We start from the raw sequence: 14,998 nt of genomic DNA, 5'->3' as shown, positions 1-14,998 counted from the left end.
TCCAGCATCGGCATTCCTCACTTTCTCCCAAGCATATACAATTCTCTGGGGTAAAGAATTGCTGTAAACATTCACAATCCTCCAAGTTAAAAACATTTCACTTCATCCAAGTTCTACTCAGACTACGCTCCTGGTTTCCTGACTCTGAAAACCAGGAGAAACAGTGCCTCAGCATTTCGTCTGCCAAATCCTCTCAGTGTTTCATATGTTCATATGTTCCAATAAGATCACCTCATATTCTTCAAACTAAGAAAACGTTGGCCCATTTTTATTCTTTCGTACAACAGCATCCATACCAGGCAATATCCTAGTAAATGTCCTCTGAACCCTATCCAAAGCTTTAACATCTTTCCTCTAATGGGGTGACCAGAACTGTACGCAAAGCTCCAAGCGCAGCCACACCAGAGTTTTGTACAGCTGCAACATGACCTCGTTGTTCCAAAACTCAATCTCTCTCCCAATGAAAGCTAACATACCATATGCCTTCTTAACAACCCTACCAGCCTGGGTGGCAACTTTCAGGGATCTATGTACATAGATCCCTGACATCTCTCTGCTCAACTATCAAGAATCTTACCATTAGCCCAGTACTCTTTATTCCTGTTGCTTCTTCCAAAGTGAATCATTTCATACTTTTCTGCATTAAACTCCATTGGTCACCTCTCAGCCCACCTCTGCAAATTTACTAACCCATCCTTCCATGCCCTCATGCAGGTCATTTATAAAAATGACAAACAGCAATGGCCCCAAAACAGATCCTTGCGATACACCTTTAGTAACTTAACTCCAGGATGAATATTTCCCATCAACTACTACCCTCGGTCTTCTTTCAGCTTGGCAATGTCTGATCCCAATTTCTGATCCAAACCGTTAAAATCACCCTCAATTCCATGCCTCCATCTTTCGTGCAGTACCGTGGAGAACCTTATCAAACGCCTTACTGGAATCACCCAACAAGTTTATTTGAAAGTACTAGCTTTGGGAGCACGACTCCTTCAGTAGTAGCTGAGGAGCAGGATCATAAGACAAAATTTATAGCAAAAAAATTAGTGTCATGCAACTGAAATGATATATTGAACAAATCTAGATTGCTGTTAAGCATTCCGTCTTTTAGAATGTTTTGCAGGTTTTGATTCATTAATAGGTCAATCCCAGAACCTCTTTCAAGTCACTCTCGAGATAACTTAAGGTTTTATGAAATAAAAGATGACATCTCCGCTCAGATAATACATTAAAGGTGGGAGGTTAGGGTCTGTCTGTACCCCAGTCTTGAATCAGACTGGTTCTATTTCCAAAGTGGAACTTACAAAATATTGCATGGATTGACTGACTGCATATCGCATGCTTTTTGAGCAAAATACAACAAGTCTGCAAATGCAAATTCACCCCATAGACCTATATAAGAGGGTGTGTGTGCACACGTGATTAAGTGAGTGTGAATGTACATGAGAGTGTATGTGTTGGCTTGTGTGCATGATTCGTGGAGGTTGTGCTCGAGTGTGATGGAGTATAAACCTGTGAGAGGGTGTGCGCCTGGGGTGAGTGTGCGCGTGCTTGTGTGTAAGAGAGAAAAGAGAGAGAGAGAAAAGAGAGAGAGAAAAAAAAGAAAGAGATATATAGAGATGGGGGCACCTGAAGCGTGACATGAACCCAAGATCCCAATTGAAGCCATCCTCATGGGTATCCTCTGGTCAGCCACGCTGCATTGTTGCGTATCCCAAAGTCCACTTTGGAGGATGGTCACCTGAAGATCCGAGGCCATATACCCCTTGCTGCTTAAGTGTTCCCCAACTGAGGGTGGGGGGGAAATAAACACCCCTACCTAGTGATTAAGGTACAGTGTCCATTCATCTGTTACCACAGAGTCTGCTTGATCTTGCCAATGTGCCATTCCTCGAGGTATCCTTGTCTGCAGCATTGGCTGAGTCACATGAGTACCTGCCGCATACATGGTGGCTGGTGTCCCCGCACAAGATGGAGGTCTCCATAATCGACACTTTGATACATCGTGCAGTGGTTGCCATGACAGGGTTGTATGGTGCTGTGGTTAAATGTTGTTACAGTACAGAGAAAATTCTCCTGCTTAATTTAAAACCAGCAACACAGAAAAGATTTACCCCATGCAGTAATCTGTGAAAATTCGATAGGCCAAGAACTAGTTAAAGTAAAAATTAACAACTTTATTTCTTCAAGTATAACAGATAACTATTAACTAACAACTATTTACAATCCCTACCTGTTACCTTCCCTTCTATAATACTAGTCCAATAAAACACTAAATTATGATTTACAAAACAACACTTCTTACCTCAAAACCAGGCAGCTTTCGGTACTTGTATTTGGATCTTCCTGTGTCTTCTTTTCTTCTGAGGGATTCTGCTTCACTAGTTACTGATTGATAATAGTACTTTTCAGAGAGCTATTTTTCAAACAGTCTTTTTACATGCTGGTAGCTGGGCACTTCTCTCAACTGTTCCATTTTCCCTGGTCTTAAATTCCCAAAGCATCAGATTGTGTCCTTAGCTTTGAAAGATTGTCAATATACTCAATTCAATCTTGATTGGAATTTGGTATTTTTCAGGTATAATTCCAATCTGTTACATCATTTCCAGGCAACCAGCTAATTTAGCTTTCGACGACGTGTTACCTTACTATGAACACTTGGTGCTGTCAGGTAGCTCTGCCAACTTTTAACGCTCTTGAAGATACATCCTCGCAACAAATGTTGTCCTGAAGGCTGGGCAGTTTGCTGCAATCAAAGGTCTGTTTAAGGTTTGGCAGTTGTTTAAAAAGGTGAGAAGTAGAGCACACGGTGCTCATCCTCATTGAGGATGTGTTGTGTTGCAGGCTGCAAAAAACATGGCATAGTTTCTCAGCTCCCAGGAAATACTTGGATAACGAAGGGTACCCTATCGGTTGCATCCCGTGTTTGTCCCCCGAGGTGGTTGTTACAGGTTCTTGCTGTGGCATGAGGGAACTGGCAATCATAGAGTTGAACATTGTGTCCTGTTCTTATCAGGGCGACATTCAGCACCTTCAGGTGTCTGTCGCATCCCTCATCTGAACAGACCCGGTGTATGCGTAGGGCTTGTCTGTAGGGGCTGGCAGTTTTAATATATTGAGGGTGGAAGCTAGATAAGTGCAGCATCATGAGGTTATTCTTGGATCTGCGATAGCGTAAGGTACTGAGGTGCTCATCCTTGATGGAGATGTGTGTGTCCAACAATGAGACAGATACTAAAGAGTATTCCATGCTAAGTCTGATAGTGGGATGAAACTTGCTGATATCACTTTGTAGTTGTTTCAGTGACTCATCGCCATGGATCCAGAGAAAGAAAATGTCATCAATATATCTGGTGTATAGTGCTGGTTGGAAGTCCTGTATAGCCAAGAAATCTTGTTCAAACTTGCGCATGAAAATGTTGGCATAATGGGGTGCAAGTTTGATCCTGATGGCGGTTTGGTTTCGTATATCTGGACAAAGAACTGGTTGTTAAAGGTGAAAACGTTGTGGTCGAGGATGAAGCAGATCAGTTGCAGGATGGTGCTCAGAGTTTTTCATCCAGACACACGGAACAGCCATGGGGACCAATTTGCAACCTGTCAATCCATGTAATATTTTATAAATTTGTACTTTGGAAATAGAACCAATCTGATTCAAGTCTGGGACACAGACAGACTAACCTCACACTTCTAATGCATTGTCTGAGTTGAGATGTCACCTTTTTTTTTACATAAAACTGAAGTTATCTCAGGATTGTGACTTGAAAGAGATTCTGGGATTTACATGTTTATGAACTGAAGTCTGCAACCCATTCAAAAAGATGAAAGACTGAACAGCAATCCAGGTTTGTTCAATATATTGTTTCAGTTGCATGGCACTTTAATCTTTTGCTCTGAATTCTGTTTCTTATGATCCTGCTCCACAGCTACCTGATGAAGGAGCGGTGCTCTGAAAGCTAGCAGTTCTAAATAAATCTGTTGGACTATAATCTGATGATGTGTGATTTTTAACTTCATGTACAAGGATTCCCAAATCCCTGTGAATCACCATGCCTCTTGGTCTGTCACCTTTCAAAACTCAATCTTATTCCATTTTCTTAAAAGTGGATAATTTCACACTTCCCACATTGTATTAAATTTTCCAACTTGCTGCCAAACATTTAATTAGTCCAAATGCCTGTGCAGTTTCTTCACATTCACCTCAAAGATTTCAAACTTAGTTTTGTTTCGCTAATAAAAGAGTAAAGGGGCAAAATCTTATGGCAATTCATTCGTTACATTCTGTCATTTTGAAAATAGCATTTATTTCACCTCTTTTCTGTTGGTTAACTTCATGAATCCATAATTTTCTTTCTGTAAAGTGCTGAGTTTGGCAAACGATACTGTGATTCCCCAAGTACCCTTTAACACATTCTTCTTAATTATATTTCTACCATTAAGCTAACTGGCGTTTAAGTTTCTGTTGCTTCTCTCCCTCCTTACTTGAACAGGATGATCACATTTGCTATCCTATAATCTGAAGAAAACCAGAATTTTACAATCTGGAGCTCTGGCTCAATGAAACCAACACATTCACAATTCCTGCAGTCATTTCTTTAATAAATCTAGGATGCAGGCCAGCTAGTGGAAGGGATTTCTCATCTTTTAGTTCATTCAACAGTATTTTAAATTTTACAAAGTGACTTTCCTTCCATGTAATGAACAGTATTTGCACCATTTGCTAGTCATGTGAAGACTATTATCTGCATGAAAAGATAACAGGCATCACTCAGGAGTAATCACTGACATTTTGTCAGATCAGCACTTAAGGAATTTTGGCAAATTTCTACCTAAAACCTGGCCAATCAGCAACTACACCTTGATAAATGGCACATAAAAACAATCTTGGCTGCTAATACTTGTGAAAAACTGCTTTCAGTTGTTTCTACAGGAGATAAATATAATTTTTGAGCGCAGTTTATCCGATACAATTAAACATATGGCTTGATATGAACTGAAACAAGCTTGGTAGCTCATTTATTTCAACATGGCGTCATTTTGAAACTGACAACTGTTCCCCTGCCCATTTTATGGTAAGGATGGATTATATAAATACCTCCGGTGCAAAATAGTCTGGGCGGATTTTTCCAAGGAGAGACAATCTCTGCCCGATTGTCTTAGCTCTATTAAGCGAAAGCAAAGTCTTTCTCATTTTCCTGCTGTGACGAATGGGAACGTCTGACATGAACTCCACACCACCAGCTATCACTGTTTCACACTGACCAGAGGCAATTAAACCAACAGCTGCAAAACAAATACAATAATATAAACCTTAATGGCGAACGTTTAAAAAAAAGTAGAGGTTTTAATCCAGAAATAAAATCTTAAAGCTGGCCCTGCTGTAATTCATACATGCTTAAAATACTTGATACTTGTGGAGAAAACCAAATAACTGACAAAATGAAGTTCCTGCTAAAGGGACATGCAAACTACTTTCTAATTTGTGTTGCTGTAAAAAGACAAAGATGAGCAATTCTCATATATAATAAATATAAGCGTTCCACTAATTGGTAATCTTCTAAATTGTCCTGGTGAGTCCAAAATGAAAAGCTTCAACAAAACGTGCATTGTTTTCAGTAATACTCGAGTTCATGATATATTAATTGACTAACTTTCAAATTAGCTTAACTTTTGATTGCCATTAGTAAAGTCAACCTTCTAATACTACACTTGATATATCAAATTCTTTGCACTTGCCTGTGGTCATTGCTTGATTGGAGGAAATACAAGCCATGGTAACTGTGTGGGATGGAGTTTTATCAGAAAACCCTGCTCCAAGTGAGGCCTATTAAAATAAATTACAGCAGTGAGCAAAGAAGAAAACCAAAATAAAATAGCATTTGTATCAGGTTATAAAATACATCAACTTCAGTATGTTACAAAGAAGAAGAAGAGCCTTGAAGATTATACAGACATTTTTACTTTTAATTCCATTTTTTTTTGAAAGAACATCATGGTTATAAATTCACCGACTGAGAAAGATGTATGAAGCCCAAGGAAATGTTGTACCTCTGCAGAGTAAGGGAAACTCTCCAATCAGACAGATTTAACAAGAGCAGCGAACAAGGGGGCTGAATATATATCAGATTCCCTCCCTTCGGCAGGGGCCACTTCTTGCAGACATACCTGTTTTGTCTTTCAGAAACTTTATTATGACACAGAAACAGACAGGCGAACCAAATCAGATTTTCTACCTTTGTATTTACAACACAGAAAAATTAAGACCCTCAAAATGGATCTTATTGGTTACTCATCAGATTTAAACACAGAACATAACAGGGCAGGACAGGCCCCATGGCCCTCGTCGTGCCAACCTGTGAAATTAATCTGATGCCCATCTAACCTGTTCCATTGTTATCCATATGTATGTCAAATGCCCGTTTAAATGCCCCTAACATTGGCAAGTCTACTACTGTTGCAGGCAGGCCATTCCACACCCCTTCTACTCTGAGTAAAGAAACTGCCACTGATATCTGTCCTAAATCTATCACCTCTCAATTTAAAGCTATGTCCCCTTGTGTTGGCCTTCACCATCTGATGAAAAAGGCATGAATCCATGTAAGATTCTGTTAGTCAGTTTTTTCGATTAGAATCAAATCAGACCATTGTGGCACAGACAGTCTCACACAGGGCAGCTCGTACTTTCAATATATTATTTGGGCTGACATGACACCAATTGTTAAAATTCACTTGAGAATGTAACTTTTAAAAAAAGTTTTGCGATTTACATAAGAACGAACTGAAATCAATATGGTCATTCTAAAAGATGACCGACTTAAACAATCCAGGTCTTTTCTCAATATATAATTTCAGTTACCTTACACTGAAAACTTTTGCAATAAATTCTGTGTATTACAATCTTATTCTCCACAACCACCTGATGAAGGAGCACTGCTCAAAAAGCTAGTGCTTCAAAATAAAACTGTTGGACTATACCTGGTGCATGTGATTTTTAAATATGTATAATTTACTTTCCCATTCTGAGCTTCTAAGAGCCTCTCATGGCAGCTTAGGCTGAGAGCTTTCAAATATGCGCATTGTAGCATCAACAGCCAGATTCAACCAAAACAAATATTTAGCTCCCAGTTCCAAATCAAAATAGATCTGAGAAATAAAAATAATGCAAGAAAATCAGCAACAGCTCTAACAATATATTAAAAATTAAAATCTGGCCGTAACATTTCTCCAGATGTTATTTGGCCAATCATTCTAGTCTGTAGACTGGAGTACTGTGAGGGCCACAGCTCTGAAGCAGCCATTTATACCTTGTTGCACTGCTGCTAAAACAAAGGAGAAAGGCATACACACACACAACCCTGCTCCACTCCTGCCCCAATACCACACCCCGCTACTATCGAGTTCAAAAGACATGAAGACAAAGGAATTTAAAACAAACTACAAAATCAAGAATCTCTAAATTGACTCTCCAAGTGTCAACGTTACTGGTGCCGTCTAATAATGCCACCATTTCATACCTGCCCTTCATAAACAATTAGCAAACTGAGCCGTATCAGTTTTTTAAAAAAGAAAACGGAGTTCAGACTCACACCTTACAACTAGTCTGGGTGGACACTAACTGTGTTACTATTTCTTTTTTGCATTCAGTATTGAATAAACTCATTCCTTTTGTCATTAGAACAAAGTCTGGCTAACTTGGTTCCTTTTAAGAACCATGAACAAAGAACAGTACAGCACAGGAGCAGTGCACTTGGCCCAGCAAGCCTGTGCTGACACATGATGTCTTTCTAAACTAAAAACATTTTGCCATGGCACTTTCTACATCTATTTTTTACTGATTCATATATCTGTCAAAAATGCCTCTTAAAAATTGCTATTGTATCCGCTTCTACCCACCTCCTCTGGCAATGCATTCCAACCACTTATCACCTTCGGTGTAAAAAGCGTGCCCCACATTATTCCCTTCAAAACTTTCAATACTAATTGAAGTTTCTACCGAGAAAAAGACTCCACCGATCCATGCCTTTCAATGTTTTAAACCTCTGTGGAGGTTGCCCCTCACCTTCTGATGTTCAAACGAACATAGTTTGTCCAACATCTCCTCGTAGCTAATACCCTCCAAACCAGGCACCGTTCTAGGTAAATATTTTCTTTCCCTCTCGAAAGTCTCCATGTCATTCTGGCAATGTGGCAAACAAAACTGAATGTAATATTCCAAATGTGGCCTAATGAAAAGTTGCATATAGCTGCGACCTGACGTGCTGATTTTCATATGCGGTCCATGAAGGCAAACATACCATATGTACCTTCATTACCACCTTACCTGCTTGTGTTGCTGCTTTCAGGGAACTGTGGACCTATATGCCTAGCTCCCTCTATATACTGCTTTTTTTAATAATATATTTTTATTAAGAAAAAATAGATTTTTAAATATTACAACAAATACAAAACAATGCAATTCAAAAAAAAGTACAAAAATAGTACAAAACTAAACCAAAATAATAAAAAAATCCCCAACCCACCCTCCTGTACGAATGTATAAACATATACATATATAGAGAAGTATAAGATTTTTAAAAACCCTAAACTAGCTATTTAACTAAATAAACAAACACCTAACAACAAACAAATAAATAGTAATAACTTAGCCCAGCCAAACAAAAACACTCATACATTCACAGTTCCTCCTCCCTGGATATTGGACTCATGAAACAATTGTTACGGTTATATAAAAGCCCTTGTTAGTGTGGCAGATAAATCTGTGTCCAGGTATTTCAATAAGGGTTGCCACGTCGTGTAAAAATTCTCAGTTTTGTGGTGTACCATATTTGTGAGAAAATCCAGAGGAATATGCTCCATAACAATCTTCCGCCAACCCGACAGGCCTGGGGGGGTTTTCTGATATCCAAACTAGCAAGATATTCTTCCTTGCACAGAACACAAGAATATTGAAAAGTTTTTTCTTATGAGTGTCTGCTGGAAATACAATGGGTAGGCCCAAAAGAAGAGAAATAGGGCCCTTCTCCACCCTACACCTAAAATCCTCTCCATTGCACCCACCACAGCGCTCCAATATGTTTGAAGCCTGTCACAAGACCAAAGACAATGGGTAAGGGTGCCCGTGCAGACCCTGCACTTGGGACATGCTGAAGATACCTCTGGTTTAAACTCTGACAAATCAGTCTGGGGCTAAGTGGACCCTGTGGAGAATCTTCAACTGTGAAGCATGGGTCCTATTGCAAATTGATATCTTCCTTGCATTCTCTCAAATATCCTCCCATGCCTCTGAAGAAACTTCAACACCCAGCTCTCTTTCCCACATCTTGCAGTCGATCAGACTCATCTGAGGTAGTACCCCCCAACTGATGATATAAAGTACTGACAGAGTGTACTCTTAGCCCTTAGTTTAGTACCCCGCCTTCTAAGTCAGATTTGTAGGGACCAGTCAAAAAAGTGTGGTCTTTTTTTGAATAAAATCCCTAACTTGAAAAAAAAACAGAAGAGGTCTCTATTATGTAACTCTTACTTCCGTACTAACTGATCGAAGGACATCATTACATCTCCCTCAAATAAATCACATGCAAGATATACCCCTAGCTGCCCAACGTTTAAATCCAGAATCTATCATACCTGGTTGAAAACCCGGTATACCCACTAAAGGTGTAAACAAAGATGTTTTGCCAATATTACCTTCCCTCTGCCGAATTGCCCTCCATGCTTTAACAGTATTGATGACTATTGGGTTATGGCAATATTCCCTAACTGTCCTCAGCTTGTCCAAAAACAGCAAACTGGTAAGGGGGCACCTTGCCTGGGAGGCTTTGATATCTAGCCATATTGAAAGGAGGGTCCCCACAAACCCAATCACTCACGTAGGTCAAAAGCGAGCTTAATTGGTAATTTTTCATGTCCGGAAGGTCTACTACCCCCAATCTGTGAGGCAACTGCATTTTGGCTAAATTTAATGAGGGGCTGTTTCTAGTGCCAGATAAAGGAGCTGAACCAACCGTTCAGTCTCCTGAGTGTTTGTTTATTGAAAATCAAGGGGAGCATCCATATAGGGTATAGCAAATGAGGGAGAATATTCATCTTAATAAGCGCTATCCAACCCAACCATGAGACTGGAAGTGCCTCCCATCTTTGGAGATCTTGTTTAATTTTGTCAAATAATTGAGTAAAATTGGCTTTGAACAGCCAATCCAGAACTGGAGTAATGAATATACCCAAATACACAAAACCCCCCTGTGACCACCTAAATGGGAATCTATAGTCACTCTCAAGAGCCAACTCTTTTGTAAGACCACCCATAGGCATAGCCTCTGATTTAGCAAAATTAATCTTATACCCTGAAAAAGCGCCAAACGTGTGAATGCATTGTATCAGGCAAGGCACTGAGACTGCTGGATTTGTCAAGAAAATTAGATCATCTGCATACAGCGAGATCTTATGTAATTTTGACCCCACTTCTGAAGCTGATATATTAAAATCCCCACGAATGGCCTCTGCCAACGGTTCAATCACCAACGTAAAAAGTAATGGTGAAAGGGGACAGCCCTGCCGGCTGCCCCGAAAAATATTAAAATTGCTTGATCGTACCCTGTTGGTATTGACCGCCTCGAGGGGTACACTGTAGAGAACCTTTACCCATCTTATGAAAACTTCGCCCAGACCAAACCGGTCTAGAGTATAGAAAAGGTACGGCCACTCAACTCGGTCAAATGCTTCTCTGCATCTAAAGAAATCACCAATCCCTGTATTGACTGCTGTTGGCGTGCTTGAATTACGTTAAGCAGCCTCCTAACGTTATTGAAGAATCTGCGACCCTTTATGAAACCCGTCTGATCCTCTTTAATAATAGAGGGTAACAGTCTCCAGCCTTAACGCAAGAGCCTTAGACAGGATCTCGAAGTCCACATTTAAGGAGTGAGATGGGCCCATATGAAGCACAGTCTTCTGGATCCTTCCCTTTTTTAAGGATAAATGAAATATTGGCCTCTCTCAGAGATGGTGGGGGACAATCATGACTGTATGAATCATTCAACATATTCAGCATCGGGCCTCACAGTATACTTATAAATTCCTTATAGAATTCACTGGAAAGTCCATCAGGACCGGGCACCTTTCCACTCTGAAGCTGCCTCACAGCTTCCTGCATTTCTTGCTCTGATAATGGGACATCGAGAAAGGACTTGTTCGGGAGTCACACCCAGGAGCTTCAGATCTCTTAAAAAAAAAGGACTCCATTTTGGCCTGCCCCTCCTCAAAATTCTCAGACTGATATAAATTACAGTAGAATCTCTGGAACGCCACAGTGGATATATATCCAAGCAAGGATGTGGAGTGAATTGGAAAGGACTCTGCAGATGGTGGCATTCCCATGTCTCTGCAACCCCTGTCACTCTAGATGGGTTTGGAAAAGTTCAAAGAAGCCTTGGTGAATTCTTGCACACTGCTGTTACTATGCATTGGTAGTGGAAGGAGTCAATATTTATAAACATGGTGCCCATCAAGTGGGCTGCTTAGTCCTTGACGACATCTCCCCCCCACCATGAAAAATTCCCTGCACATAAGTGTTTAAAAACTTGTGGGCGGCACGGTGGCACAGTGGTTAGCACTGCTGCCTCACAGCGCCTGAGACCCGGGTTCAATTCCCGCCTCAGGCGACTGACTGTGTGGAGTTTGCACGTTCTCCCCGTGTCTGCGTGGGTTTCCTCCGGGTGCTCCGGTTTCCTCCCACAGTCCAAAGATGTGCAGGCCAGGTGAATTGGCCATGCTAAATTGCCCATAGTGTTAGGTAAGGGGTAAATGTAGATGTAGGGGTATGGGTGGGTTACGCTTCGGCGGGGCAGTGTGGACTTGTTGGGCCGAAGGGCCTGTTTCCACACTGTAAGTAATCTAATCTAATCTAATCTAAAAACCTTTTTCTTCTTTCACTTTAACAATCGCTGAATCTCCATACAGTTAGGTAAATTGCACCATTCAATTTTTACTTTCTCCACTCTGGTTGCAAATAGTTATTCTTTCTCCCCAAAGATGACCTCTTCAGATGTTACTGCATCGAACTGCATGTGATACTTGTCTGTCCAAACTACTATCCATTTTGACTTCCTATACTTCTTGCATTTTCCCTTAGTTCCCCCATTGCCATCCTCATTGGTATCAGAATGCTTTGGGAACAATTTGCTTGTGTTTATGGCCATACAAGATAAAAGAAAAAGGACTTTGTTCACCTCAAACAAAAAAAAGTTAACTTATCATCATCCCGAGTCACCATTAAATGATGTAGTTACATTCTCTTCAATTTGTTCCAGATCTCTCATGCGGCCACTTCATTCTGAAGATCGATATATAAAACATCCATTGTATTTCTTTGATACACTATTTCTCAAAACATTAAATCAGTCAAGTGTAACCTGTCCTTAAACTTTTAATAGTTCTTTCTTAGCCTTTGAAAGTGTTCAAAGTTAATTTTACAGACGACAATAAATATCCCAATATGTTCTGCTTAGAATTTACCTCAGAACACCAAGTTGCAGCACATGCTTTGCATAATTTTGAGGGCACTTTTTTGTAACTGAAAAATCGCACCCGGCATTGTCAGAATTTTTGAAACATGCTCTTTGCAAGTCGAGGCTTCCCATTAGCACTAAATATGCAAAATAAACAGAAAGTACTAATTAAAATGGTTTTCTAGTCATCATCTTGCACAAAAATGGCAAATTATCCATTGCTCATGATAGGAAAATATTAGGCAATGATTTCAAAGTGTTCTTTTTAATATCTGGGCAAAGTCAGTGACTGAAAGCATGACAAATGGTGAAATTGGAGTCCACTAGTAAAAAAAGGAATAAAAAGCTAGCCGAACATCAACCATGTACTCATGTCAATTGGTTACCCTAATGTCCTTTAGGGAAGAAAAGTTACTGTGCTCACTTGGCCTATATGCGATTCCAGACTCTCAGTGAGTAGTTCATTCTTGACTGTCCGCTGGGCAACTGAAGATGGACAATAAATGCAGACCCAGATAGTGATGCTTTTATAGGCAGCTGATGTCTCTGCTCTCTGAATCCTAACGACCTGGGGCATTAAAAAGCTTTTGCTTATGTTGCCTCCGGTACTTTAACCGATCATCCTAAATCTGTAACTAGCTAATGAAAATGGTGTCTGTTGACTATCCAAAACCTTTCATTGTTTTAAATTCCTTCATCGAATCTCCTTTTAGCCTTTTCGGTTGTAAAGAGAACGCTACCTTTCCTCTTACTTAGGCTGCAGATCTTTCCAACTATTTTGGTAACCCTCTTCTACACCCACTGAAAAGCCTTCATATTCTCCTTAAGTATTTTATCCAGAATTAGACACAATAGCCTAGCAGACACCAAAAAAACCTTTTAGTCAGATAGAACATAGAAAAGTACAGCACAGAGCAGACCCACGATGTTGTGCTGAGGTTTAATCCTAATGAAAAATATAATAACTTTACCTACGCACCCCTCAGCTTACATGTGCCTGTCCAGCAGTCGCTTAAATGCCCCCATGACTCTGCTTCCATCAACAACGCTGGCAACGCATTCCATGCATTCACAACTCTCTGCGTAAAGGACTTACCTCTGGCGTCTCCTCTATACCTTTCCCCTAATATTTTAAAATTATGACCCCTCGTACCTGTCAATCCTGCCCTGGGGAAGAGTCTCTGGCTATTGCCTCTACCTATTCCTCTCATTATCTTGCATACCTCAAATCAGGTCTCCTCTCTGGAGAGAAGGAGGAAGAGAGAAAAGTCTGAGCTTTTTCAACCTTTCTTCATAAGGCAAGCCCTCTAGTCCAGGCAGCATCCTGGTCAACCTTCTTTGCACCCTCTCCAAAGCCTCTGTATCTTTCCTATAGTACGGCAACCAGAACTGGACCCAATATTCCAAGTGTGGTCTCACTAGGGATTTGTAGAGTTGTAGCAAAACCTCGGAGCTCTTAAACTCAATCCCCCTGTTAATGAAAGCCAAAACACCATATGCTTTCTTAACAACCCTATCCACTTGGGTGGCAACTTTGAGGGATCTATGTACTTGCACACCCAGATCCCTCTGTTCCACCTCACTGCCAAGAATCCTGTCTTTAATCCTATATTCAGCATTCAAGTTCGACCTTCCAAAATGCATCACTTCGCATATATCCAGGTTGAACTCCATCTGCCATTTCTCAGCCCAGTTCTGCATCCTGTCTATGTTGCGCTGCAGCCTGCAGTAGCCCTCTATACTATCGACGACACCTCCAACCTTTGTGTCAGCTGCAAGTTTACTAACCCACCCCTCAACCCCCTCAAAGTCATCTATAAAAACTACAAAGCGCACAGGCCCAAGAATAGAGCCCTGTGGGACCCCACTCAACAATGACCTCCAGGCAGAATACTTTCCATCTACAACCACTCTCGGCCTTGTGTCAGCCAACCAAATCTCCCTGTATCCCATACTTCCTGACTTTATGAATGAGCCTACCATGGGGAACCTTATCAAATGCCTTGCTGAAGTCCACATACACATCCACTGCTCGACCTTCGACCTGTCTCATCACCTCCTCAAAGAACTCAATAAGATAAGATTTGAGAGGTATGACCTGTCCCTCACAAAGCCATGCTGACTGCCTTTAATCACACTATGCTTTGCCAAATAGTCATAAATCCTATCCCTCAGAATACTTTCCAAAAAACTTTGCTGACCACAGACATAAGACTGACTGGTCTGTAATTGCTAGGGATTTCCCCATTACCCTTCCTGAAAAGAGGAACAATATTTGCCTCATTCCAATCCTCCGGTGCGCCTCCCGTGGAGAGTGAGGCGGCAAAGATCTTAGTCAGCGGCTTAGCAACCTCCTTTCTCACTTCCTGGAGCGGCCTAGGATAAATCTGGTCTGGCCCTGGGAACTTATCAATCTTAATGCTTTCCCAAATTTTCCAGCACATCAACAATTTTGATCTGGTCAAGCCTGTATCCCAGCTCCTCAAAGT

General features: G+C 40.8%; 1 protein-coding gene across 3 annotated transcripts in view; it reads right to left on the bottom strand.

The window, feature by feature from the left end:
* hadhb (hydroxyacyl-CoA dehydrogenase trifunctional multienzyme complex subunit beta) overlaps positions 1-14,998 on the bottom strand; it is a 66,365-nt gene that overhangs the window by 22,670 nt on the left and 28,697 nt on the right. For all 3 annotated transcript variants that reach the window (XM_072563414.1, XM_072563420.1, XM_072563430.1), the window contains exons 7-8: positions 5,740-5,827; positions 5,099-5,286 (exon numbers count right to left, since the gene is read on the bottom strand). In XM_072563414.1, the coding sequence (XP_072419515.1) occupies positions 5,099-5,286; positions 5,740-5,827 (276 nt within the window). The remainder of the gene's footprint in view (positions 1-5,098; positions 5,287-5,739; positions 5,828-14,998) is intronic.

Source organism: Chiloscyllium punctatum, chromosome 3 (assembly GCF_047496795.1).
Source record: "Chiloscyllium punctatum isolate Juve2018m chromosome 3, sChiPun1.3, whole genome shotgun sequence".
NCBI lineage: Eukaryota > Metazoa > Chordata > Chondrichthyes > Orectolobiformes > Hemiscylliidae > Chiloscyllium > Chiloscyllium punctatum.
This window is presented reverse-complemented; position numbering and strand designations above follow the sequence as displayed.